The 26,629-nt window shown below is 41.8% G+C and overlaps 1 protein-coding gene and 1 long non-coding RNA gene across 2 annotated transcripts in view; one reads left to right on the top strand and one right to left on the bottom strand.

Annotated features, from left to right (window-relative positions):
* Positions 1-1,889: 1,889 nt before the first annotated feature.
* tmx1 (thioredoxin-related transmembrane protein 1) lies at positions 1,890-19,339 on the top strand. The gene is made up of 9 exons (XM_059958069.1): positions 1,890-2,512; positions 2,892-3,007; positions 4,880-4,925; positions 7,406-7,534; positions 9,972-10,017; positions 14,048-14,149; positions 14,346-14,415; positions 15,014-15,216; positions 15,829-19,339. Exons 1-8 carry the CDS (start codon positions 2,349-2,351, stop codon positions 15,190-15,192), a joined length of 852 nt encoding a protein of 283 aa, XP_059814052.1. The 5' UTR covers positions 1,890-2,348; the 3' UTR covers positions 15,193-15,216; positions 15,829-19,339.
* The window catches only part of LOC132385846 (uncharacterized), a 48,646-nt gene continuing 36,363 nt past the window's right edge, over positions 14,347-26,629 (bottom strand). Inside the window, exon 4 of the long non-coding RNA XR_009509314.1 lies at positions 14,347-14,451. This is a non-coding gene — a long non-coding RNA (uncharacterized LOC132385846). The remainder of the gene's footprint in view (positions 14,452-26,629) is intronic.

Below are 26,629 nucleotides of genomic sequence, written 5' to 3'. Positions count from 1 at the left end.
CAGGCAGGTTTGTGGATCTTGGGTAAGAGGTAGAAACAGGAGGTACAAGGTAAGGGAACTGTGAGGTTGCGGGCAGTGGATGGGAGATTGTTTTCTCTTTTCCACAGATGCTGCTGCCTACTGTGTTCCTCCAGCATTTTGTATATGTTCCCTCAACAGTCTATCCAGCACCTGTTGCCCTGTTCAGTCTGTCCGATCCCCACTGCCCCGATTTCCTCTCTGTCCAATCCCCATTGCCTGATTTCCTCTGTCTAATCCCCATTGCCTGATTTCCTCTGTCTAATCCCCACTGCTCGATTTCCTCTCTGTCCAATCCCCACTGCTCGATTTCCTCTCTGTCCAATCCCCACTGCCCGAAATCCTCTCTGTCTGATCCCCACAGCCCGATTTCCTCTCTGTCTAATCCCCACTGCCCGATTTCCTCTCTGTCCAATCCCCACTGCCCGATATCCTCTCTGTCCGATCCCCACTGCCCGATATCCTCTCTGTCTAATCCCCACTGCCCGATTTCCTCTCTGTCCAATCCCCACTGCCCGGTTCCCTCTGTCCGATCCCCACTGCCCGGTTCCCTCTGTCCGATCCCCATTGCCCAGTTTCCTCTGTCCGATCCCCACTGCCCGGTTTCCTCTGTCTGATCCCCACTGCCCGGTTTCCTCTGTCCGGTTCCCTCTGTCCGATCCCCACTGCCCGGTTTCCTCTGTCCGATCCCCACTGCCCAGTTTCCTCTGTCCGATCCCCACTGCCCGGTTTCCTCTGTCCGATCCCCACTGCCCGGTTTCCTCTGTCCGGTTCCCTCTGTCCGATCCCCACTGCCCCGATTTCCTCTCTGTCCAATCCCCATTGCCTGATTTCCTCTGTCTAATCCCCATTGCCTGATTTCCTCTGTCTAATCCCCACTGCTCGATTTCCTCTCTGTCCAATCCCCACTGCCCGATTTCCTCTCTGTCCAATCCCCACTGCCCGAAATCCTCTCTGTCTGATCCCCACAGCCCGATTTCCTCTCTGTCTAATCCCCACTGCCCGATTTCCTCTCTGTCCAATCCCCACTGCCCGATATCCTCTCTGTCCGATCCCCACTGCCCGATATCCTCTCTGTCTAATCCCCACTGCCCGATTTCCTCTCTGTCCAATCCCCACTGCCCGATTTCCTCTCTGTCCAATCCCCACTGCCCGGTTCCCTCTGTCCGATCCCCACTGCCCGGTTCCCTCTGTCCGATCCCCACTGCCCGGTTTCCTCTGTCCGATCCCCACTGCCCGGTTTCCTCTGTCCGGTTCCCTCTGTCCGATCCCCACTGCCCCGATTTCCTCTCTGTCCAATCCCCATTGCCTGATTTCCTCTGTCTAATCCCCATTGCCTGATTTCCTCTGTCTAATCCCCACTGCTCGATTTCCTCTCTGTCCAATCCCCACTGCCCGATTTCCTCTCTGTCCAATCCCCACTGCCCGAAATCCTCTCTGTCTGATCCCCACAGCCCGATTTCCTCTCTGTCTAATCCCCACTGCCCGATTTCCTCTCTGTCCAATCCCCACTGCCCGATATCCTCTCTGTCCGATCCCCACTGCCCGATATCCTCTCTGTCCGATCCCCACTGCCCGATATCCTCTCTGTCTAATCCCCACTGCCCGATATCCTCTCTGTCCGATCCCCACTGCCCGATATCCTCTCTGTCTAATCCCCACTGCCCGATTTCCTCTCTGTCCAATCCCCACTGCCCGATTTCCTCTCTGTCCAATCCCCACTGCCCGGTTCCCTCTGTCCGATCCCCACTGCCCGGTTCCCTCTGTCCGATCCCCACTGCCCGGTTTCCTCTGTCCGATCCCCACTGCCCGGTTTCCTCTGTCCGGTTCCCTCTGTCCGATCCCCACTGCCCGGTTTCCTCTGTCCGGTTCCCTCTGTCCGATCCCCACTGCCCGGTTTCCTCTGTCCGGTTCCCTCTGTCCGATCCCCACTGCCCGGTTTCCTCTGTCCGATCCCCACTGCCCGGTTTCCTCTGTCCGATCCCCACTGCCCGGTTCCCTCTGTCCGATCCCCACTGCCCGGTTCCCTCTGTCCGATCCCCACTGCCCGGTTTCCTCTGTCCGATCCCCACTGCCCGGTTCCCTCTGTCCAATCCCCACTGCCCGGTTCCATTTGTCCAATCCGCATTGCCCTGATCTCCCTCTGTCCAATCCGCATTGCCCTGATCTTCCTCTGTCCAATCCGCATTGCCCCGACCTTCCTCTGTCCAATCCGCATTGCCCCGACCTTCCTCTGTCCAATCACTGACGAGCTTCTCCCTCCCCGCCGTATTTGTATCGAGGCTGTCGCGATTGCGTCGGTGACATGCGCAGCAGACACGTTGAGGAAAATGGCGGTTGTTGGAGTTGGGGCCTTTGGGCGGCCGGTTCGCGCGTTTGCGCTGTTGATCTTCTTATGGTTGTTGCCACTTCTGCAGGCCGAGAGGAATTTGGTCAAAGTCATTACTGACCACAACTGGAAGGAGATTCTCGACGGCGAATGGATGGTGGAGTTGTAGGTATCACGATACTGTTAGCCGCGCTGAGTGGCCATGGCGATTCGGGGCAGGCACACGGCCCTGACCCCGCCTCTAGTTTATCACAGTTGTGGGGAAGCCTGTGCTGAGAGGAACTCAGCAAGACTGTCGATTCCAGGAGATATAAACACGTTGTAGGACAGGATCGGGGCTCAAACTAGTGACCGGCGTCCCAGGTCGGGCATCTGCTTGAACTGGGAGACACTGATCACTGCAGCCTTTAAACCTACTTTTGGTAAATTGTAATGTTTAAATTGCTCAGTAACATTTCTGAAATAAAACTAGTAAATTACATACGACAAAAGAATGAGCTAGTAATAGTCGTGTGTGTTAATCAGTGCCTTGTTTAATCTCTAGTTATGCCCCCTGGTGTCCTGCTTGTCAACAACTTCAGTCAGAGTGGAATGAGTTTGCAGAGTGGAGTGATGATCTGGGTGTGAACGTTGCCAAAGTGGATATAACTGAACAGCCAGGTATTTTCTTTGATTACTTGCGGTTTTTTTTTCTAGTGAAATAAAATATCTTTATAGTAATGATTAAACCGTTATTGAGAGCAAAAAAAGCTTATAAAGAATGGTATTTGGGAGAAGTAGCTGTTGAGGTGTTAGACTGCATTTTATCAGGGGAGTGTAAATGTTTGTTTCTATATGTTGCAAGGTTTGACATACTAGTGTGTACCTGCTGTGAGTTGCTATTCATTGAGTCATAGAAAATACAGCACAGAAACATGTAGTCTTAAGCTATCTACTCTGCTCTCCATATCTCTACCATTCATGTATCTATCCAAACTTAAAATGTTGATTTTTTTTTCTGGCTGGTCCAGATTGCGTTGCAAGCCATGATTGTCTTCCTCATAGTCACCTCCAGTCTTGGTGTCATCTGCTAATTTGCTGATCCAGTTAACCACATTATCACTGATATGGATGACAAATAACAGCAGACCACCAGTCTGGCTTCTCCCACAAAGCTGATGTCTAATCCAATCTACTACCTCATCTTGAACAGCAAGCAAAAGAACCTTCTTGACCAACCTCCCATGTGGGGACTTGCTAAAGTCCATGTAGACAACATCCACTGCCTTGCCTTCATCAACTTTCTTGGTAACTCCCTTGGAAAAATTCCATAAAATTAGTTAAACGCATCTTAGCTCATGCAAGGCCATGCTGACTATCCATGGCTACCTAAATACTCATATCTGGTCCCTTAGAATACCTTTCAACAATCTTATCCCTCAATTCCACCCATAAAGCCTCACTAGACAAGTTTTTCAGTCTGTCCTAAGTGTTGCCGTGACATTTTCCCTGACTAGAAGTGCCACCCAGCTGCCTTTAACCTCTCCTGCTCTGTTTAAAGCAGTGGAATCCCAGAATATTGAGTCTTCTAGAGATTGAGTGTGCAGCAGATTTGGATATAATGCAATTATAATTGAACCAACATTTTATAACAATTTGGATTGATTTTCTTATTTTTTCCAGCTCTTCCTCTATTAATAAAGCCCTTCTCAATTGTCCTACTGCATCTGTGATTGTGTACATATAGCCACGTCTCCACTTTGGATGTGTCCCTTGTTTTTCCTACTACTGTATTATCACTTTGCATTTCACTACATTAAACTTCATCTACTTCTTACCCCGTTTTATTGAAGTCAGCATCCTTAATGTTCTGTGCTACTTGCCTATTTTGAAATTGTGTACCTTCTATGCAGGAAAAAAAATGAAGAAAATTAGTGATTGGTGTATGAACCCTTGATGAAGAGCCTTGATAAATGCATGTCACTTTGTTCTTTGTCCAGTTCACCCAAGTTTCTTCTATCAAAGCCAATTCCATATTAATGTTGTCAATGGCCTTTCTTTATTCTGGAGGTTTCAGTTTTGATGGCAGATTCAGCAAGCATAATTTGAAAGTCCATGTACACAGCACTATCATTGTGTGCTGTCCCTGTGATGTATAGTTTTCCTTGTGCTATGGGAAGAACCTGAAGCACCTTAAAAATAAGTGGTTTTGTACGTTAGTTGTCCATTGTAAAATTGCTCCTAGTGTGGAAGTAGGTTCTGGGCAGAGTTATAGGACTGAGCTAAATTTTTCAACAATGAATGAATATAACTGGTGGACTGAAGGGTGTGTTTCAGTTTTGACTGTCTCAATGGCTTAAGTTTGTGAAGGAATCTATGACTTCCTCTTTGGGGGCGGGTGGAGTGATAACTTGATAACTTGTGGAAAGTATGTGTTAAAAGCTGGCAATACTATTTCTATAGATTTAGTGTATTCCCAAAAATTAAACTACATAATTCTGATTTTTCAATAATTTGCATTTTTGTTGTGACAAGTATCCTTTTTAAAAACAGGTCTGAGTGGTCGATTCATCATTACAGCCCTTCCCACAATATACCAGTAAGTACATTTTAAGGTTTTCTTATTGTGCATTTTTAAACATTTTTCCATGTAATTTCTATGTATTTTGATATATTGAATCTGCAGTTAGAAAATCTGGAAGTATTTCTTCCCATTCTTGTATAGCACTTAGACACTTTCAGCAGTGATTTCTTCCTCCCTGTCCAAAATTGGGCCCAAATGAGTCAAATGCTCAGCCATATATATATATATATAAAGTGATATATTCATGAAGAGATGACTATGCTTTTGGATACAATATCAGATCAGTTGAAATTAATACTGTTTATGCAGGACCGTGGTATCTAATTCCAATATTGGTGTCCTGTGTTTTCTCATGTAATATGTCCAGTAATTTAACAATATTAGGACTTGGATAGCAATTGCATCATAATACTTGTGCCATTCAGATATATTAACTTGGATTTTAAACTGATAACTTGCTAATTCGCAATAAAGTAATAAACTTAGGCTAGAATATATATTCCGTGCAGACATTGTGAAGTCCAATGTTGTTTACTTTTGTAATGCTCAATTAATACTGTGTAAAGGGAAAAAGTCAGGCATGGGGAACTTGTAAGCTAAACACTGAATTCGGGGTCATCTTTTGATAGTCTAGTCCCAAGCCTGGCTGTGAAAGGAGGAGAGTTGGGCATAGGGCTAGTAACCCCATCCCGTTTCTAAAAAAAACAGTTGCAGAAAAGTCAACGAGAGAGAGAGAACAAACACGAACAAAGTGGTATGGATGTATATGTATAAAATAAGTAATGCAAAAAGAGACCATAAGAAGAAAAAATAGTGAGGTAGTGTACATGGGTTCATTGTCTATTCAGAAATCTGATGGTGGAGGGGGAAGAAGCTGTTCCTGAAATGTTGAGTGTGTCTTCAGGCTCCTGTGCCACCTCCTTGATGATAGCAATGAGAAAAGGGTGGGACCTGGGTGATGTGAGTTCTTAATGATGGAAACCGCCTTTTAGAGGCAACATGTTGGAAGTGCCCTCTGATGGGGAGACTAACAGATGAAGCTGGCTGAGTTTGCAACTCTTTGCAGCATTTTCGGATCTCCTACAGCGGCCTCTCCATACCAGGCGGTGATGCAACCAGTTAGCTCTCTGCTGTACACCTGAAGAAATTTGTGAGTGATTTTGACATACCAATTCTCCTCAAACTCCTAATGAAATGTAGCAGCTGTTGTGGCACCTTTGTAATTGGATCAATATGTTGGGCCCAGGGTAGATCCCCAAGAACTTGAAACTACTCACCCTTTCCACTGCTGATCCCTTGATGAGGACTGGTGTGTATTCTTTTGACTTCCCCTTGCTGAAGTCCACAATCAATTCCTTGGTCTTAATGACTTTCAGTACAAGGTTGTTGCTGTGACACTACTCAATCAACTAATCTATGTCACTCCTTTATGCCTGCTCATCACTATCTGAAATTCTGCCAGCAATGGTTGTGCTGTTAGCAAATTTATAAATGCGGCTTGAGCTACCCGTAGCCTCACAGTTGTGGTTATAGAGATAGTAGAGCACACGTCTGGAGGTGTGCCTTTGATGGTCAGCACGGAGGGAGTTATTTCCGACCCACACTGACTGTGGTCTCCCGGTGAAGAAATCAAGGATTCAGTTGCAGAACAAGATAAAAGGGCCCAGGATTTAGAGCCTGTTGATTAGTACTGAGGTTATGATGGTGTTGAACACTGAGTGTTAAACAGCAGCCTTGTGTAGTTGTTGCTATTGTCCAGTTGATCCAAGGCTGAGTGGAGAGCCAGTGAGATTGCATCTACTGTAGACCTATTGTGACAATAGGCAAATTGCAAATTATTATTCAACTGAACTGAATTATCTTGGGTAATTCCTGGAGTTTTTGAAAGGTGCAAAGGTACTTGATGGTCTGATTATGTAAAAAAAGAAAGAAACATTATTGAAGCAATTGAGCCAGTAGTTGTCAACTTCGGTCAGTTAAGTTGTGATTTAAATTTGTGGTCAGAAGGACTTCATTACTTATTCCAAACAAGTGTTAATCTGCGGTAAGCAAAATGAAAATGACTGTAACTCATTTATTTTTCTCACTTGGAGATTATTTTATTATTTGTTTTGGCAAAAGTGTCCTTACAGGATCTTCTGTAAGTTTCCTTAGATAACTAGATGCTGCTATGATCTGAATCATCAGTAATTTTAACCATTTTTTATAAAAAGAACATTTAGCCTGGTTCTATCATTATAACCAGATATTTTTCATGTTACATGTGTCCAGTTTTAATCAATTATTTCATTCTTTCTTTCTTCTAAATCTGTATGTTGATAAGCAAGCTAAAGTGCGATTTATTTTACCTCTTTTGTTTTTTGCATAATATACAGTATGTTTTGAAGGCAAAGCATTGGAAGCTTCTATGGTGCTGCTTATTTAAGTGATATTTGTATTTTGTGATTGAGAAAGCATGAAAATTACGTGGTATTGAATCATCTTTTTCCCCCCAGTTGTAAGGATGGAGAATTTAGGAAGTATCAAGGTCCTAGAATGAAGAATGATTTCATTGACTTCATAGATGGAAAGAAGTGGGAAGCCATAGAACCAATGTACTCTTGGTTACAGCCTTCATCCTTTTTGTAAGTTTATGCACAATTCATCGCTTTTTTTTAACAGTAGTTAAACATAGAAACATAGAAAAGCTACAGCACAATACAGGCCCTTTGGCCCACAATGCTGTGTCGAACATGTACTTTAGAAATTATCTAGAATTACCCATAGCTCTCCATTTTTTCTAAGCTCCATTTACCTATCCAGGGGCCTCTTAAAAGACCCTATCATTATCTGCCTCCACCACCATTGCCGGCAGCTCATTCCACACATTCACCACTCTAAGTTTAAAAAAAACACTTGCCCCTTTCATTTCCTTTGTACCTACTTCCAAGCAGCTTAAAACTGTGCCCTTTTGCGTTAGCTATTTCAGCCCTGAGAAAATGCCTCTGACTATCCACACAATCAATGCCTTTCATCATCTTATACACCTCTATCGGTCACCTCTCATCCTCTGCCGCTCCAAGGAGAAAAGGCTGAGTTCACTCAACCTACTCACACAAGACATGCTCTCCAATCCAGGCAACATCCTTGTAAATCTCCTCTGCACCTTTTCTATGGTTTGCACATCCTGTAGTGATGTGACCAGAACTGAGCACAGTACTCCATGTGGGGTCTGACCAAAGTCCTATATAACTGTAACGTTACCTCTTGGCTCTTGAACTCAATCCCACGGTTGATGAAGGCCAGTGCATTGTGTGCCTTCTTAACCACAGAGTCAACCTGCGCAGTAGCTTTGAGTGTCCTATGGACTTGGACCTCGACATCCTTCTGATCCTTCATGCTGCCAAGAGTCTTACCATTAATACTATATTCTGCCATCATATTTGACCTGTTAGACTAAACCACCTCACTCTTATCTTGGTTGAACTCCATCTGCCACTTCTCAGCCCAGTTTTGCAACCTATCGATGTCACGCTGTAACCTCTGATAGCTCTCCGCTCTATCCACAACCCCTAACCTTTGTGTCATCAGCAAATTTACCAACCTATCCCTCCACTTCCTCATCCAGGTCATTTATAAAAATCACGAAGTGTGGGAGTCCCAGAACTGATCCCTGAGGCACACCACTGGTGACTGACCTCCATTCAGAAAATGACCCGTCTACAGCTACTCTTTGCCTTCTGTGGGCAAGCCAATTGGATCCCATGCCTCCTTACTTTCTCAATAAGCCTTGCATGGGGTACCTTATCAAATACCTTGCTGAAATCCATATACACTACATGTACTGCTCTACCTTCAATATATTTCGTCACATCCTCAAAAAATTCAATCAGGCTCGTAAGGCACGACCTGCCTTTGACAAAGCCATGCTGACTATTCCTAATCATATTATGCCTCTTCAAATGTTCATAAATCCTGCCTCTCATGATCTTTTCCATCAGCTTACCAACCACTGAAGAAAGACTCACTGCTCTGTAATTTCCTGGGCTGTCTCTTGAATAAGGTGTATATTTTTCCTTAAATGTGTTATTTAAAGTAGTTTTTGGTTTTGTTCATTATAATTTGGTTATGAAATGGCCTGCAATTGAAATTACATTACTTGCTTGAATTTAAATGATAGGGAATGTAGACTCCAGTGATGGTTCTTAAGACTAATTGTTAATTTATAGATAAAATTTCAAGTGTTTAAAATCTTCTGGACGCATCCTAACATTACCTTAAAGTTAATAATATTTAAGGTGTAAAAGAGAGGTTATTAAAAATGAATTTTTGAAAACCTGTCTCATTTTCCCCTTACATTTTGATTAACTAATTTTGTGTTACGCTGTGAATGTTCATAGTCATGCTCATTTCTGAAATAAGTTTGTTAAAATGCTGAAAAGTGCTTATCAAAGAAAATAACTTGTCAGGCTATGAAACAATGCCATAGAAATTTAAAGTAGAATGAGAAGTATTAGTGAATTGGTTTTCCTTTTGTTACCCATTTCCAAGTAAGTGGTTGGTAGTGTAGGGAATATTGTTGAAAATCACTTTCCGTGTAGAAGGAATGGACACAGTATGCACTGTTCTCAATAAGCATAACAAGAATACCAAGGATAGAATTGCTACAGAGTAATATGGAGAAACTGTTTTCAGTCCAATATAGTGAACAACTTTTACAAGAAAATATATAAATTTAGAACACAATCCCAAGTGTTGGTTGTGATTTCTAATTGCCATGATATGACATAACAATAGCACTCATCTTTGGGCTTAAAATCAACCTTGTTATCAAATAGCCTTGGATTGTGGGTTCTCTGAAATTATCATCTAAGCATGCATTTGTTAGTTTGTGAAAGTCGATAAGAATTGCCTTCTTACAGAACCTGTTCCATTTAAAAGTTGACTTAATTTGAAGTGGTCAAATAATGTTGGTTGGAATTATGAAGTACAGATGTGTTTAAGTATAGATCATGGATCATTTGCTGACACTCTTAATCCTAATTGTATATTACTTATGACCCTGTTGTAATGTCATTGCAGGATGAGTGGCATGTCAGCATTATTTCAGCTGTCCATGTGGATTCGTGTAAGTTATTATCTGCTGCTAGTTGAGTTGTGATGGTGTAATTTTTGCATCTTGCTTCTTTAAAAGGCATTTAATATTTAGGCAATTTTAGTGTGTATAATCGGGTCAAATTGATGTTGATATTGGGGGCTTATTTTTTATATTTTAGCTTAATATCAGCTCAGTTTAGTTTATAATTTGAACTGCCATTACACTGTAATACTGGATGAACTAAGGGTTATTGTTCCTAACTTTAATTCTTTTTGCATTTGTTGAAATTATAATTACATAACTGGGGGAAAATGGAACTGCAGGTAGCTTAGTACAGATAACTAGACAAAGATGAGGCTGCAGATAATGAGGATGTAAACACAAAGTACACTGCAGATGCATGGGCACTAGCCCCCGGCGCGCCATGGACTCACTCGCTTCTGACTCGGACCTCAGTTCTGGCACTCTGCAGGCCACAGGCTCCGACACCCCCTGCTCTAGATCCAGCTCGGACTGAGATGCTGACCCTCTCCAGACCGGGACCACTCTTACTGCCGCTGGGTCCTACCGCTCGTCTTATTCCTCTACTACCCACTATCCTCCCCGCAACTCCCAACCTTCCCTCCACCCCTCAACCCCCCTCCATTCCTCTGATCCCTCATCCTCCCCTCAGCCAGCTCTCACTCAACATCCTAACCCCCCTCTCCCTCCTGAGACCTCCCACTCTTTACCCTCCTCTGACCCCAGCCCCAACCCTTGCCATGTCTTCACCATTCCCTCTGACCTTCCTCTCTCTGAGACAGAGCATTCTGTCCTTAGCAAGGGCTTCACTTTTGTCCACCTCCGTCCACACCTCAGTGAGTTCCGTGCCTGCCATAATGCTGAACTCTTCTTCCGTCGCCTACGTCTCCAAGCCTACTACTTTAAGAAGGGATCCCATCCCCCTATTGATGACCCCCTTCTCCCGTCTCCTGGACACCCCCACTGGGCCTTCTACCTGCACTCGATCTTTTCATCTCCAACTGTTGCCGAGACATCAACCGTCTCAACTTCACCTCTCCTCTCTCCTGTTCCAACCTCACTCCCTCTGAACGCACTGCCCTCCACTCCCTCCACACTAATCCTAACCTCACCATCAAACCCGCAGACAAAGGTGGTGCTGTAGTAGTCTGGCGGATGGACCTTTACCTCACTGAGGCCAAACGGCAGCTCTCTTGACACCTCCTCTTACTTACCCCTGGAACAGAACCCCACCAAAAAACATCAAACCATTGTCTCCTGTACCATCACTGCCCTTATCAACTCCGGAGACCTTCCATCCTCAGCCAAAAAACTCATAATTCCCACACCCTGCACTGCACACCTCCCAAGATCCACAAGCCTAATTGTCCTGGTAGGCCAATAGTTTTGGCCTCCTCCTGACCCATCGAACTTGTATCTGCCTACCTGGACTCCATTTTGTCACCCATAGTTCAGTCCCTCCCCACCTACATCCGGGATGCATCCCCTGCCCTCCACCTCTTCAGTAACTTCCAGTTCCCTGGTCTTGATCGCTTCATTTTCACCATGGATGTCCAATCCTTATACACTTCAGTTCTCCATCACGAAGGCCTCAAAGCCCTCCGCTACTTTCTTGACAATAGACCTCACCAGTTCCCAAAAACCACCACACTCCTCCGGTGGGCAGAACTGGTACTCATACTTAATAACTTTCGGCTCTTCCCACTTTCTTCAGACTAAGGGTGTAGCTATGGGCACTTGCATGGGTCCCAGCTATGCCTGCCTCTTCGTGGGTTATCTGGAACAGTTTATGCTCCAAATCTATACTGGTACTGCTCCCCAACTTTTCCTTGACTACATTGGTGCTGCTTCCTGCACCCATGCTGAGCTCGTCAATTTCATCGACTTTGCCTCGAACTTTCACCCAGCCCTCAAATTCACTTGGTCCATCTTGGACACTTCTCTCCCCTTTCTCGGTCTATATCTCTGGAGACAGACTGTCCACTGACATCTTCTATAAACCCACTGATTCTCATAACTAACTCGACTATACCTCTTCCCACCCTGCCACATGCAAAAATGCTATTCCCAGTTCCTCCATCTCCACCGCATCGGCTCCCAGGATGAGGCTTTTCATTTCAGGACATCTCAAATGTGCTCTTTCTTTAAGGATTGTGGTTTCCCTTCTGCCATCATCAATGATGCCCTCACCCGCATTTCCTCCATTTCCCACACTTCAGCCCTCACCCCATCTTCCTGTCACCACAACAAGGACCGTGTTCCCTTTATCCTCACCTACCACCAGCTTCCGGAACCAGCATATTATCCTCCGCAACTTCCGCCACCTTCAACAGGACCCCACCACTAAGTACATCTTTCCCTCTCTACCCCTCTCTGCTTTTCGCAGGGATCGTTCCCTCCACGACTGCCTGGTTCACACATCCCTCCCCACAGATCTCCCACCTGGCACTTATCCCTGCAAGTGTAAGTGCTACACCTGTCCCTACACCTCATCTCTTACCACCACTCAGGGCCCCAAACAGTCCTTCCAGGTGAGGCAACACTTCACTTGTGATTCTGTTGTCTGTGAGTCTGCCACAACAGACAGGATCTCCCAGTTGCCACCCACTTCAACTCTGCTTCACATTCCCATTAGGATATGTCCATACATGGCATCCTCTACTGCAATGATGAGGCCAAACTCAGGTTGGAGGAGCAACACCTCATATACCATCTGGGTAGTCTCCAGCCTCTTGGTATGAACATTGAATTCTCCAACTTCCAGTAATTTCCCCCCCCTTCCCCTATCCCAGTTTCACTCTGCCTCCTCCTCCAGCTGCCTGTCACCTCTTTCATGATTCTACCTTCTACTACCCATTGTGCTTTCCCCTTACATTCCTCCTTCACCTCTCCTGCCTATCCCCTCCCCCACCCCTTGATCTTTCCGATTGGTTTTTCATCTGGCACCTTCCCACCCTCCCCCCTACTCCTCCAGTCCTGATGAAGGGTCTCGGCCCGAAACGTTGACTGCTCGTTTCCACGGATGCTGCCGGGCCTGCTGAGTTCCTCCAGCGTGTTTGTACGAGATAATGAGGGTGTTTGTTCACTTCCCACCTTCTGATGCTTCAAACTTGAGGGGCCAGTAGGGCTACGTGATGGGTGATTTTGCAAATTGTGCATGTGTTTTTATTTCTACTATGTTACCTGTGAATAGATTATGGCAATTTTATATTGTATATGCATGTATTATATTTAGTCATTTATGTAAATGGCAAGATTTCATTGATTTTTCTCATTTTTGCATCTACATATTTTCTTCCAGGCTTTCTAATTTTGTTTCATTATCCATATTTCTTGGCCTCTTGTCAATGGAAATTCAGGATATTTTCTAATGGTTGGAAGTGCATGACTTTTTATTTCCATAAATTTCAAGTTGTTGGGTACAACTTTGGCACAACTTTGTGTATTGCTTGAGCATATTGTTTAAAAATCCAAATCATAATTGAAAAATTTAGGACTCGTATAGATCTCTGGGAGATACAAAGCAATTATAGTTATCTGTGCCTTAATTTTTGTGCACTGTTCACTTGTTCTCCAATTATTAGGCTATGACCATTTCTGTCTCAGTGTACTACCTTATTACTGCTTTGCATTCTACTTCCCACTTACTAGCCAACCCTTATTACATAGCTGGAAAGAGACTGATTGGATAGAAAGGGTAAATGCGTGTATTTGGGGGAATTTTTGAACAGCATTTAGTAAAGTTGTGTGTTGATTTTGAGAATCTCTTCCTTTAGGCTGGTTGCTTGGTGATACCCAAAAATTACAATAGTTTGCATGTGAAATTGCCTGAAGATGCTAATGAGGCATCTGACTTTAACAGCACCGAATGTGATTAAAACTATATGGCTTTTGGAGTACTATTATTGTGGCCTGGATTAATGCTGCTTGTTTTAAGCCATGTTTTTCTTTTCAGATTTCTAGACATTGTTTCCATGACTGATCTCATTATCTTAATGTGGCTGTATTTTAAAATGCGTTTAAAATGTTTATTTTTCAGCACTGCCATAATTACTTCACTGAAGATATTGGCATACCTGTTTGGGGATCATATACCATTTTTGCTTTGGTGACTCTGTTTTCTGGTCTTGTGCTTGGATTGGTAAGATATCTAAAGATGGCTTTCATAGGTTAATTTATGATGTAGAATGGTTTCAACTCAGATCTATTTTGATTGAAAAGATGCAAGTATATTTATAGTAAATAAAACTAAACATCATGGTTCAAAAATTCAAGTTCAACATAGAAAATTCTTTTGAGTTTATTAAATTTATTTCAAATATCTACATTTGTTTTAGATTCTGGTCTTTGTGGCAGACTGTGTATTACCATCCCGGCGATATAGATATCAACCTCATATTTCTCAAAGTGAGTCCAATTTTCTTCTAAGAATGTTTGCAGTACCTATGAATTCAAGTACAGGGTTTTTGAAAATGCACTTAAGAAAAGGAGCAGAAGCTAGTTTCAAAAAATGATTATCTTTCAGTTCCAGTAGATTGTGGGTCCATTATATAATATTTGAGGTTCCTTATTGTTAACAAATAATTTAGACTGCTTAGACTAACATGTTCTTCCTAGTAGCTTAAGACACTTATGGTCTCTCTGCTTCAGTTGTGTGATCTATTTTTTCCCCTGAGTATTTTGCTCTCCTATCCTTACATCACCCCATATTCTTGTGCATTCCTGATCGCAGTTGATCCTTACTGATTTTTTCAAATTAGAAAAAGCTCTCAACTGCCTACCATCAGCTTTCTCTGAAGAGCATTATTGCTGCTTCCTTTCGAGTAGTAACACTGACTTATACCATTCTTTGCAGACATTTTGATTAGTGTATCTATTGATCATTAACTCATTCTCATCCTTAATGTTATATTTAACAATGAACTAAATAAATAGTTTGTGATGATGCTTTTTTTAATTACATTGAAAATTGAGTGTGACATTTTTTGCAATGAAAAAATGTCAGGAACCAAGCCAAAGGACGGACAGTTCCAGGATGAAGATGAGGAAGATCTGTGTTCTGAAGCAAAGAAGGGCAGTTGTAAAAGAATTGAGACGGCTATGGTGAAAGGAGATGGGGATCATTCACAGGATACCGTGAGAAAACGCACATTGGAATACAATAGCAGAACTGATGATTCCTGATTCTAGGGCAAATTGAAGTAAAAGGTGACTAAAGCTATTGTCCTTTCACAAGGATTTGAACTGTTAGCTAATGAACTTTTGGAAAAAGACCACAGTGCAGTGCAAGGTCACCTGCGGCAGATAGCAGTATTGTATTAAATTTACTTTTTTTGTTCTTGCGGGCTTTGTTGCAAAGTTACAAGGCTTTAATTTTGAGCCTTGCATGTTCCTTTATGACTTTCAACTGTATAGTTAAAATGTCCTTTGTACTATTTTGATGGAAAAGTTGAACTGTCACATTTATTAAACGAATACTGTGGCAGTATCCATGATCAAGTTCTGAAAATTCCAACCTTTCAAACTAAATGTAAAACATTAGCTTGAAAAAGGTACATGTGCATATAGCAGCTAACTTTCTGCAGTACACTTAAAAGCCATCGTGTATATGGTTGAAGGTACTGATTATGTCTGGTCACCCATCTGGATTGTTCTATTTTCATTGGAAAACTAGTACTTTGAAATTAGGTATTTCTCAACACATTTAAAAAAAATTAGCTCATCGGCCACTAATTGGATTCAAAATTCTTTAAGAGTGCATTTAAAATAGATAACAATGTTTCCAGTTATTTTGCATTTATTTTTATTTTATTTTCCTAGGTTTCTTGTTCCTGCTCATCCTGTCTTTGCCTGCATCAAAACTTCTATCTCACGAACTTGCTTAAGCATAGCGTGTGTGGGTGTCATTTCAACCAAAGCGTCTGTTTACAAGGATTTAAGCATCTAAAAGTAATAACAAAATTAGCTGATCTAATCACAATAAACAATAAATTCTGCAAGTGCTGGAGATTTTGAGCAACACACTGAAAGTTGGAGGAACTCGGCAAGTCAGGCAACACCAATGGTGGGGAATAAACAGTTGACGTTTTGGGCCAAGACCTTTCACCAGTCCTGTTGCTTAGTGTTACCTTGATTGTATTCTGAATCAGTTGTGATTAATAGTCACAAGTTGTTGGGAGACTGAGGCTTATGTACTGAATATTTCATTGAGTGTGTAGCAGGAGAACTACTTTAAACCATTGTCATTTAATCAGAAGGAAATGAATGTTTGAAGACCAAATGCTTCAGGTGCTAATGCTTCATGTTAAAGAAGTACCTCAACCAGATTTAGCTTCTCATTTGGATATTTATTAGTTTTAAAACTTGCAATTTTTGGCTAATGTGCATTTTCACTTAATGCTGAGGATTTATTTTGTAATGAGGGGAAAAAATTTATAATGTTCATTTATGTATAAAAATATTTTCAGTGTTAACATTATCATTCTTGAAATATCTTATTTTGCTTTCAAGTGTTTAATTTGGGTTTGTGAGACATTCAATGGTACCATTAAAAACTTGACATGTTGGTGTGAGTTACTACTTTGTAGACCAGGTTTTTCAATGCATAAAAAAATACTCCCAGTTGTTTGGACCATGCATATCTGCATGAATGTGTATAATTTCACACTGACATTACAGTATGTGGTTGTATATTGCCTTATCCATTTATATTTAACTGCCAAAAATAGATACAAGACTTTTTTTTGGATATGTTGGAATAACGGATTCTAAAGTCTATTAAATTAGAAAATTATCCAGACATACTGGGCTTCAAGTGAACTGCTGTTTTAAAAAGGGAATTTGAAGTAAAAATCTGTAAATAGTTTCAGTTTCTGTAAATTGTACATTTTCTTTTTCAAAATGCTTAACAATAAAGATAATGTTAGATTGACTTTTACCAAACATTTTATGTTGAGATAAGCTGTTTTTTATCAATAATTTATATAAAGCCACTTTCAATAATTTGCTTTGCTCTGCTTATTTCAAATCTTTGGGGGAAAAGTATAAACATTAAATTGATCTTGTATTTAATTGCTGTGGGCAAGTTATAGTATGTCTTTGGCCTGGACAATCCAATGACACAAAATTTGTAATCCAATTTAACTATAATGTACTCAAGGCCTTTTGGTGAGATATGAATATGATGGCGCCATGCAGTTGTGGAGTTCAGAGAGGGTCTTTATTTTGTCTGGCAAGCAGCATTCCTTTTTAAAGAAAGATGCAAAATGCATTAAGAGGATTGGGACATTTTCAAAATCTGATTACATTTATGGTAGACTAAGAATAAACTAGGTACCTTAATTACATTTAGCTTCTCAATGGATGCTTATTAGTTTTTAAAATGTTGCAATTTTTGATGGATGTTACTGACAATTAACTCTTATCCAATACAAGACCTGTGTTGTCAGTGAGTTGGAGATTCAAAGTGCTGATGTTACATGAGCTACTGCAATAGCTGCCATATTGAACTCTGCAGCCTTTTTTATTCCAATAATGAGATTATTAAACAATGAAAGTAACAATTTACATAATTTTACTATGGGAAATATGAGTTGTACCTTTAGAATGGATTCAATAATTTAATTTGGAGATGGGACTGGGGATACTGGAATCTGTAGTAACAAACTTAGTGGATTGCACAACATCCTGTGGGAGTAAAGGAATTGCTATTACCTCTGTTCAAACCCTGGGTCTGGTCTTTGCTCCAACAGATGCTGCTTGACCTGCTGAGCTCTTCCAGTGGCTTGTGTGTTGCTCAATATTTAACTTTGAGTTGTGTTTCAAAGTCTGAATGCTTTTACTGCAAACTAGTGAGCGTCCAGCAAGAGAGATTGATGCATCCAATGTAGACCTTTAGTCAGAATTGGAAGACAGTACAGCTGGGCAGTTATTTGAAATGGAGAAATGAACAATATCTCCATTGGTTGGGGCATGAAGGGATTTGGTGAGAAGGCAGGAAAATTGGATCAGCCATGATGAAATAGTGGAGCAGACTCGATGGGTCAAATGGCCTAATTCTCCCATATCTTATGGTCTTATTATTTCAGAATAGTAGTAGAAAGACCTGCAAGATGCTAAGTGGAAAAACAAGTTTTAAAGTGCTTGAGGGCTATTAAACTGAGGTAACTGGAAGCAGAGTGAGACAAAGATATTTTACATGTACATGAATAACTAGAGGGGACTGGTTAATACAGAAATAAACTGCATGGTCAAATCAGAACATGGTGCATTATTCTGGGAGATTGCAAAATAATAATGCCATGTGCATATCAAGTTGAAGTTTAAGGACTACTCAATATTAAATCTAGAGGTCTGATCTGCAAAATCCCAAGTGGTCAGATGGAATGTTGTTTCTCCAGTTCTGGTGGGTCTTGAATTCAACATGCCATAGACAGAAACAACATTTCAAACTTTTTTTTTGCTTTAATCAAAGTACTTGGAAAAAGCAGCAATTTATATTGTTTACTTTCCCAAAATTGTGAGAAATGGGGCCAGAGCTGTGCTAGACCTTGGTCAGACCCCACTTGGAGTACTGTTTAGTTCTGGATGTGGATACTACGGGCACAGAGTGCCGAGGAGATTTACAGGGATGTTTCCTGGATTGAAGGGTGTATCTTAATGAGAATAGGTTAAGTGAACTTGGCCTTTTCTCCTTTGAGTGGCAGAGGATGAGAGGTAATCTGATAGAAGTGTATAAGATTATGAGGGCGATTGATCATATGGATAGCCAGAGGGCTGAAATGGCTAACCCGAGGGGGCATAGTTTTAAGATGCTTGGAAAAAGGTATTGAGGGGATGTCAGGGGTAAGTTTTTTTTTCACATAGAGGAGTGGGTCCGTGGAATGCACTGCCAGCGGCGGTGGTGGTGGAAGCAGAAATAAGGTCTTTTAAGAGCTTCTTAAATAGCTACATGGAGCTTAGAAAAATAGAGGGCTAGTGCTAGGAAATTCTAGGCAGTTTCTAGAGTAGGTTACATGGTTGGCACACTAGCCAAAGGGCCTGTAATGTGCTGTAGATTTCTATGTTCTGTACATGAAGTGCAGGTAAATTGCCTCATTAAGTACTGGTCTGTCTTTTTGCTAAAAAAAAGTTTGTACTTGTTCCATTGTATTAATTTTCTTTTTGAAAACTGCAGATCTCTCTCTAGATGGCACTGGAGTGTAGCATTGATAAACGTTCTTGATGTAAAGTCAGTAAGAATTTCTCATTACAAATATAAGAATTTGACATTCTAAATATTGTATCTTCAGTTATGAAATTGCCCTTTTAATAAATATGACTTTAATGGACACTGGTGTCTGTGATTGCAATTTTCACTTGTAGTTGTGTGGGTTTGATTGCAAAAATGACTGGGATAAATATTTCTATACCAGTAGTGTAAAGTTTTGCATTTCATAGATGTTGAATGTTTTCAGTAACTTTTGGTGCGATCATGTCAGAAGGTCTGTCCTGTAAGGTCTGTGCCAAAGAAGGCACAACAGCACCTCTATTTTATTAGAAGTCTGTGCAGGTTTGACGTATCATTTAAAACTTTGACAAACTTTTATAGAGTCACAGTGGAAAGCATCATGGCCTGGTATGGAAACACCATTGGCCAAGAATGGAAAAACCTATATAAAAAAAAAGTAATGGATACAGCCCAGTCCCTCACTGGCAGAATGCTCCACCATTGAGCACATCCACAAATAGTGCTGCCACAATAAAGCAACATCCATCATCAAAGCAACCCCATCACCACCTAGGCAATACTCTCTTCCTGCTGACGTTGGGATGCAGGTACAGGAGCCTCAGATCCCACCCCACCAAGTTCAGGAACAGTTATTACCCTTCAACTATCAGGTTCCTTAACCAAGGTGCAGAGCCTGTAAAAACTAACCCCCACCCCCCCACCTGCACCCCGGAAGCTGGAAGTTTTCATGTTTTACTGCTTTACAATATTGAATCAGAGAATTTAATCTGTCTTTTTTTGACACTGATCAACAGAAAAAGACTCGTCAAAGTGAAAACAGGCCTCTACAAAATGATCTAGATGGCGTGATTGATAAGTTTGTGGCCTAAGGTAGAAGGAGATGAGATATACAGCTCTCGTTATGTGCGCATGCAGTTCAATTCTTTGAGTGATTATGCAGAAAGTTAGAAGTTAATAACTCATCTCCTTCTGCCTTAGGTCACACTCATCAATCACCCCGATGACTTATTAACTTCAAACTTCCTGCATAATCACTCAGAAAGTTGGAACTGCATGTAACGAGAGCTGTATAACTCATCTCCTACCTTAGGCCATGAACTTAACAATCACCCCTCGTATAAGACCATAAGAAAGAGGAGCAGAAATAGGCCATTCAGCCCATTGTGTCTGCTCCACCGTTTAATCGTGGGCTGGTCCAATTCTTCTAGTCATTCCCACTCCTCTGCCTTCACCCCATACCCTTTGATGTACTGGCTAATCAAGAAGCTGTATCTGCCTTAACTACACCCTCCACCCCCATTCATGGCTACAAATTCCACAGATTTACCACCCTCTGACTAAAGTAATTACTCTGCATCTCTGTTTTAAATAAATGCCCTTCAACCCTAAAGTTGTGCCCTCTTGTCCTAGACACCCCTACCATAACTTTGCCATATCTGTTCTGTTCAGGCCTTTAATTACTTAATTAATTTAAATTAATTTCTAAATTACAAATATAAAGCACAATAATTGATTGCATAAGTATTCAGCCCCTTCAAGTCAGTATTTAGTAGACCTTTGGCAGCAATTACATCCCAGAGTCTCTGTGGATCAGTTTTGAACATCTGGACACTTAAGCACAATTTCCCCCCATTCTTCTTTACAAAACTGCTCAGGCTCTTTCAAACTGAATGGGGACCGTGAGTGAAAAGCCCTTTTCCAGTCACAAATTCTCAATTGGATTGAGGTCTGGACTCTGACTTGGCCTCTCCAGGTCATTAACTTTGTTGTTTTTAAGCCATTCGAGTGTAGCTTTGGCTTTATGCTTGGGGTCATTGTCTTGCTGAAAGACAGATCTCCCAAGTCACAGTTCGCTCGCAGACTGCATCAGGTTTTCCTCCAGGATTTCCATGTATTTTGCTCCATTCATTTTACCCCCTATACAACCCTTCTAGACCTGCTACAGGGAAGCATCCCTACAGCATAATGCAACCACCATCATGTTTCACAGTAGGGATGGTGTGTTTTTGATGATGTATGGTGTTTGTCTTATGCCAAACATTTTAGCCTGATGGCCTAAAAGCTCAAATTTGCTTTTCTGAAACCGTAGAAACTTGCTCCAGATGATTTCAGTCTCCCACATGCCTTCTGGCAAACTGCATACAGGTCTCCAAAAACAGATCTCCATTTCACTAATTATGTGACTTCTAAAACCAATTGGCTGCACCAGTGATGATATGATGTGTCATACTTAAGCAATCAATTATTCTGTTTTATATTTGTAATTAATTTAAATCACTTTGTAGAGACCTATTTTCAATTTGACATGAAAGCTTATTTGTGGTCAGTGTAAAAAAAGCCTAATTAAATCCACTGCAATGTCGTAAAACCATAAAACATGAAAACTTCCAGGGTGGGGGGTGGTGTCAATACTTTTTATAGGTATTGTATCATGTGTGAAGAAATCCATTGAAAAGTTATAAGTTTATAAATGGATGATATGAAGGACTTTTTATGTCTCTCTACGAAGATGCGCATTTCAAGTTTCTTTAAAGATCTGTATTTTGCTAGTGTGTTCCAGGTAACTTTAATTAAACAACTCTAACATTCATTGTTGTGACCTATTGCATGGAATCTATCACATAAGTTATGTACTTCTTTACTGCTGATCCATGATGATCTGATGCAGAAAGTGAGGAAAAGGATATCCTCATACAGAAGGAATACAAGGAGGTATTATTCAAATGGATTATGGGAATGAACGATCTTAAGCGAGTCTATCGCATTTGAGTTGAAGTTATAGAATTGTAAAGAGATACAGCACAGTCAGAAGTCCCTTCAACCCACTGAGTCTATGCAGACATTAACCATCCATTTATACTACTGCTATGTTAATCCCATATTATATCCTCTTCACATTTTCATCTATCACTACCAATCATGCAAACAGTAGGGGCAATTTAATTCACTAACTGATACAGCTTTGGACTATGGGAGAAAACCAGAGCAACTGGAGGAAGCCCACTTGGTTACATGGAGAATGTGCAAAGACTACACAGATAGCATCCAAGGTCAGGATTGATGCAGGTCTCTAGTGCTGTGAGCCAGTGGCTCTATTTGCTGCATGACAGTGCTGCCCTTTGAGACAGTTTGATGTTGATACTGAGTACATGGCCGGTGTTTCTGAAGTTTTTATTTTTATTAATGTCCCCAAATTTGCCTGTTGCATCTGATTTCTTACAAAGCATTTGATGAGAGGTTTGATTCTAGGACTGTTGATTAGGTCGCATTCAGTGCCTATAAAGAGTATTCACCCCCCTTCCCTTGGAAGTTTCCATATTTTATTGTGTTACAACAGTGAATCACAGTGGATTTAATTTGGCTTTTTAGACAATGATCAACAGAAAAAGACACTTGAATCAAAGTGAAAATAAATCTCTACAAAGTGATCTAAATTAATTACAATTATAAAGCACAAAATAATTGATTGCACAAGTATTCACCCCCTTTCATTTGACACACCAAATCCTCACTGGTGCAGTTAAGTGGTCTTAGAGTCATATGGTTAAATGGAGATCACCTGTGTGCAGGCAAGGTGTTTCAATTGATTGTACTAAAAATACTCCTATATCGGGAAAGTCCATCTGCTGGTGTGTCAGTATCCTGGCAAAAACTACACCATGAAGACAAAAGGACACTTCAAGCAACTTTGCAAAAAGTATTGAAAAGCACAAGAAAGGAGATGGATACAGGAAAATTTCTAAGTCACTGAATATCCCTTGGAGTACAGTTAAATCAATCATCAAGAATGGAAAGAATATGGCACGGCTGTAAATCTGCATAAGTAGGCCATCCTCAAAAACTGAGTGACTGCAAGGAGGGGCTAATGAGGGAGGCCACCAACTAAGCAAACTCTGGAGGAATTACAAGCTTCAGTGGCTGAGATGGGAGAGGCTGTACATACAACATCTGTTGTCCAGGCACTTCACCAGTCACAGCTTTATGGGAGAGTGGCAAAGAGAAAGCCACTCTTGGCTAGAATTTGCCAGAAGGCATGTGGGAGACTCTGAAGTCAGCTGGAAGAAGGTTCTATGGTCTGTTGAAACCAAAGTTGAGTTTTTTGACCATCAATCTAAATGCTATGTTTGGCGCAGGGAAATGCTGCAGGAAGACCTGATGCAGTCTGCAAGAGAGCTGTAAGACAATGACCCAAGCATGAAGCCAAAGCTTCACTTTATGGCTTAAGGACAACAAAGTTAATGCCCTGGAGTGGACAAGTCAGAGTCCAGACCTCAATCGAAGTGAGAGCTTGTGGCTCGACTTGAAAAGAGTTTTTCATTCATGATCCCCGTACAATCTGACAGAGCTTGAGCAGTTTTGTAAAGAAGAATAGGGAAAAGTTGGAGTGTCCAGATTAGCAAAGCTGATAGAGATCTATCCACACAGACTCTGGGCTGTGCATCTACTAAATACTGACTTGAAGGGGCTGAATACTTGTGCAATGAATGATTTTGTGTTTTATATCTGTAATTAATTTAGATCATTTTCTAGATATCTATTTTCACTTTGACATAAAAGAATCTTTTTCTGTTGATCAGTGTCAAAAAGAAAGCCAAATTAAATCCACTGATTCAATGTTGTAAAACAATAAAACAGGAAAACTTCCGGGGGGAAGGGGGGAGTGAATACTTTTTATTGGCATTGCATGTAAGAGGAAAAATAAGTAAAAGTGTAGTACATCTTTTTAGAGGGGAAGAGTGTGCATGTCTTCCTAATTATGGGGGTGAAGTTGGAACTAATCGAGAGCAGATGTCTGAAGAGCAGAAACAGACCTGTGCAAGCATGTAGTTCAATCTTGGATGCTATGAGATAACACACTGTAAAGGTTATGGGTTCATTTGCATTGATATTGGGGAAGGATTTCATTACTGCAGTTAGGTTCAAGTCTGTGGCACTGTATAAATTGCTGTTAATAAGGTATTGATATATAGAAAATCAATGGCAATTTAAGGCCATCTGAATGGCAGGTTGCAATCAACATGAGCAGCTGCTTGTTTGGCTGAGGCAGTGCAAGAGTTAATAAGAGCTCTGAACCTCCCTGGACTTTTCGGCAGGCTGCAACCATCATGAGCAGTTGCTTGTTTGGCTGAGATGGAGCGATGTTTCAAGAGAGCTTGAAGACTTTTGGGAGTTTTAGCTGGGCTGCAGTCATAATCATCTCTTAGGCTCTCAGTAAAGAAGTGACGATTGTTGGAGTGGACAGCATTGGAGTGGGCAGGCTTTGGCAAGAACAGGTGGAGGCTCTAAGTAAGTTTCTAATAAGACATTTCTCTTTCTTTGTCTATTAGTGCATAGCTGGTGCAGTGGGAATGGATTCAGAATTAGTAGTATGTTCTTCGTGCAAGATGTGGGAACACAGGGAGACCTCCAGTCTCTCTGATAACTATATATGCATGAAGTGCATTGAGCTGCAGCTCCTTGGAGATCGTGTTAAGGAACTGGGGCTGCACATCGATGGCCTTCGTGCAGATGAGGATGTGATCGATAGGAGCTGTAGGGAGGTACAGGAGCAGATACCTGGGTGGCTATCAGGGAACAGGCAGACAGTGCAGAGTACCCCAGTGGCCGGTTTGAATACCTACCACGGAGAATCCACAGCGACCTGGCCTTCGGCACTGAGTCTGGCTCTGTGGCTCAGAAGGGAAGGAGGGAGAAGAAGTGATGGCAGAATCCATAGAGTAGCAGACTGGAAATTCTCTGGATGTGAAAGAGACACGTGGATGATATGTTGCCTCCCAAGTGCCAGGGTTGGGTATGTCTCAGTTTGGGTCCACAGCCTTCTAAAAGGAGAGAATGAGCAGCCAGAAGTTATCATACATATTGTACCAACAACATAGGTAGGAAAAGGGAGGAGGCACTGAAGAGAGAATGTAGGGATTAGATAGAAAGCTGAAGAACAGGACCTCCAGGATAGTAATCTCTGGATTGCTGCTAGTGACACATGCCAACGAGGCTAAGAGTATGCTGATTTGGCAGATGAATGTGCGGCTGAGGAATTGATGCAGGGAACAGGGTTTCAGATTTCTAGATCATTGGGATCTCTTCTCGGATGGTATCCCAAAAAGTGATGGACTTCACCTGAACCCAAGGGGGGGGGGCAATATCTTTGGGGGCAGGCTTGTTAGAGCTGTTAGGGAGCGTTCAAATTAATTTGTCATGGGGATGTGAACCCAATTGATAGGGCTGATGATGTGGCAGCTGGTTTACAAGTAGGTGCAGTGTGCAATGAGACTGTGAGGAAGGACAGACAGATGATAGGGCAAAATTGCTGTCTCTGGGATGAGTCAAAGTGTAATATGAAGGTAAAATCAAAAAGGGTGATGACTACAGGACTGAAGGTGCTATATTTGAACACACGCAGTAAATGGAATAAGGTAGATGAGCTTGTAGCACAGTTAGAAATTAGCACTTCTGACGTGGATATCTCTGAGTCATGGCTGAAAGAAGCTCAGAGCTGGGAGCTTAACATCCAAAGATACACACTGTATTTTAAGGACAGGCAGCTATTCACAGAGGTGGGATAGCTCTGTTGATAAAAAATGAAATTAAGTCCTCAGAAAGAGATGACATACGATCAGAAGATGTAGAATCCTTGTGGGTAGATTATGATTTATGATTTTTCTGAAAATCATAAAATTTTACCTAGCAGAATGCTGTCTCCTGGGTGTAAATTAGGAATGAAATAGTAGCATCAATTTAAAGTTATCTCAGTTCCTTACTTTAGAAAATGAAGCTACAAGAGTAAAGAGATGGCAGGCCTCTAAACAGCAGGCAAGTTGTGGGATACAAATTACGATAAGAAATAGAAAATGCCTGTAAAAAGGTCAATGTTCTAATTGTCATGGAGGTTTTCAATACGCAGGTAGGTTAGAAAAAGCAGGTTGGTGATTGATCCTAAGAGGGACTTTGCAGAATGTCTGCAAGATGGCTTTTTAGAGTAGCTTGTGGTTGGGCCACTGGGGGAAAGGCTGTTCTGGATTGGGTGTTGTATAATGAACCAGATTTGATTTGGTAAAGGAACCCTTAGAGAGAACTGTGCCTTCCTGCTCCATCAGGAAGGTAAAATGGGAGCATTCTCAGAGAATTTACAGTGCGATACCAGTGGTGCATGTGTCTGGGAATTCAGAGGATTACGGACTACATCTAACCTGCATGTGTGACCAGGATGTTTGACTCCCTGAGAGGCTGAATGTCTTCGAAGCCCGGTTTGATGTGCAGAGCAAAGTGCTGGCAAGGAAGGCACCCCTCCCCCAGGAGAGCAGACAGTCTGTCTGGCTGAAGCTGACATGAGGAAGACCCTGGCCAGATTTAACCCATGCAAAGCTGTGGGGCCCAATAAAATGCCAGGTTGGG

The sequence above is a fragment of the Hypanus sabinus genome, chromosome 2 (assembly GCF_030144855.1).
Source record: "Hypanus sabinus isolate sHypSab1 chromosome 2, sHypSab1.hap1, whole genome shotgun sequence".
In the NCBI taxonomy this organism is placed as follows: Eukaryota; Metazoa; Chordata; class Chondrichthyes; order Myliobatiformes; family Dasyatidae; genus Hypanus; species Hypanus sabinus.
Note: the sequence above shows the minus strand (reverse complement) of the source record. Positions and strands in the feature narration are given on the sequence as shown.

Excerpts from the sequence above, each read along its gene's own strand:
- tmx1 (XM_059958069.1), top strand. The coding sequence starts at position 2,349 with ATGGCGGTTGTTGGAGTTGGGGCCTTTGGGCGGCCGGTTCGCGCGTTT. Across the intron at positions 7,535-9,971 it reads TTACAGCCTTCATCCTTTTT|GATGAGTGGCATGTCAGCAT; the intron begins GTAAGTTTATGC and ends ATGTCATTGCAG. Across the intron at positions 14,150-14,345 it reads CTGGTCTTGTGCTTGGATTG|ATTCTGGTCTTTGTGGCAGA; the intron begins GTAAGATATCTA and ends CATTTGTTTTAG.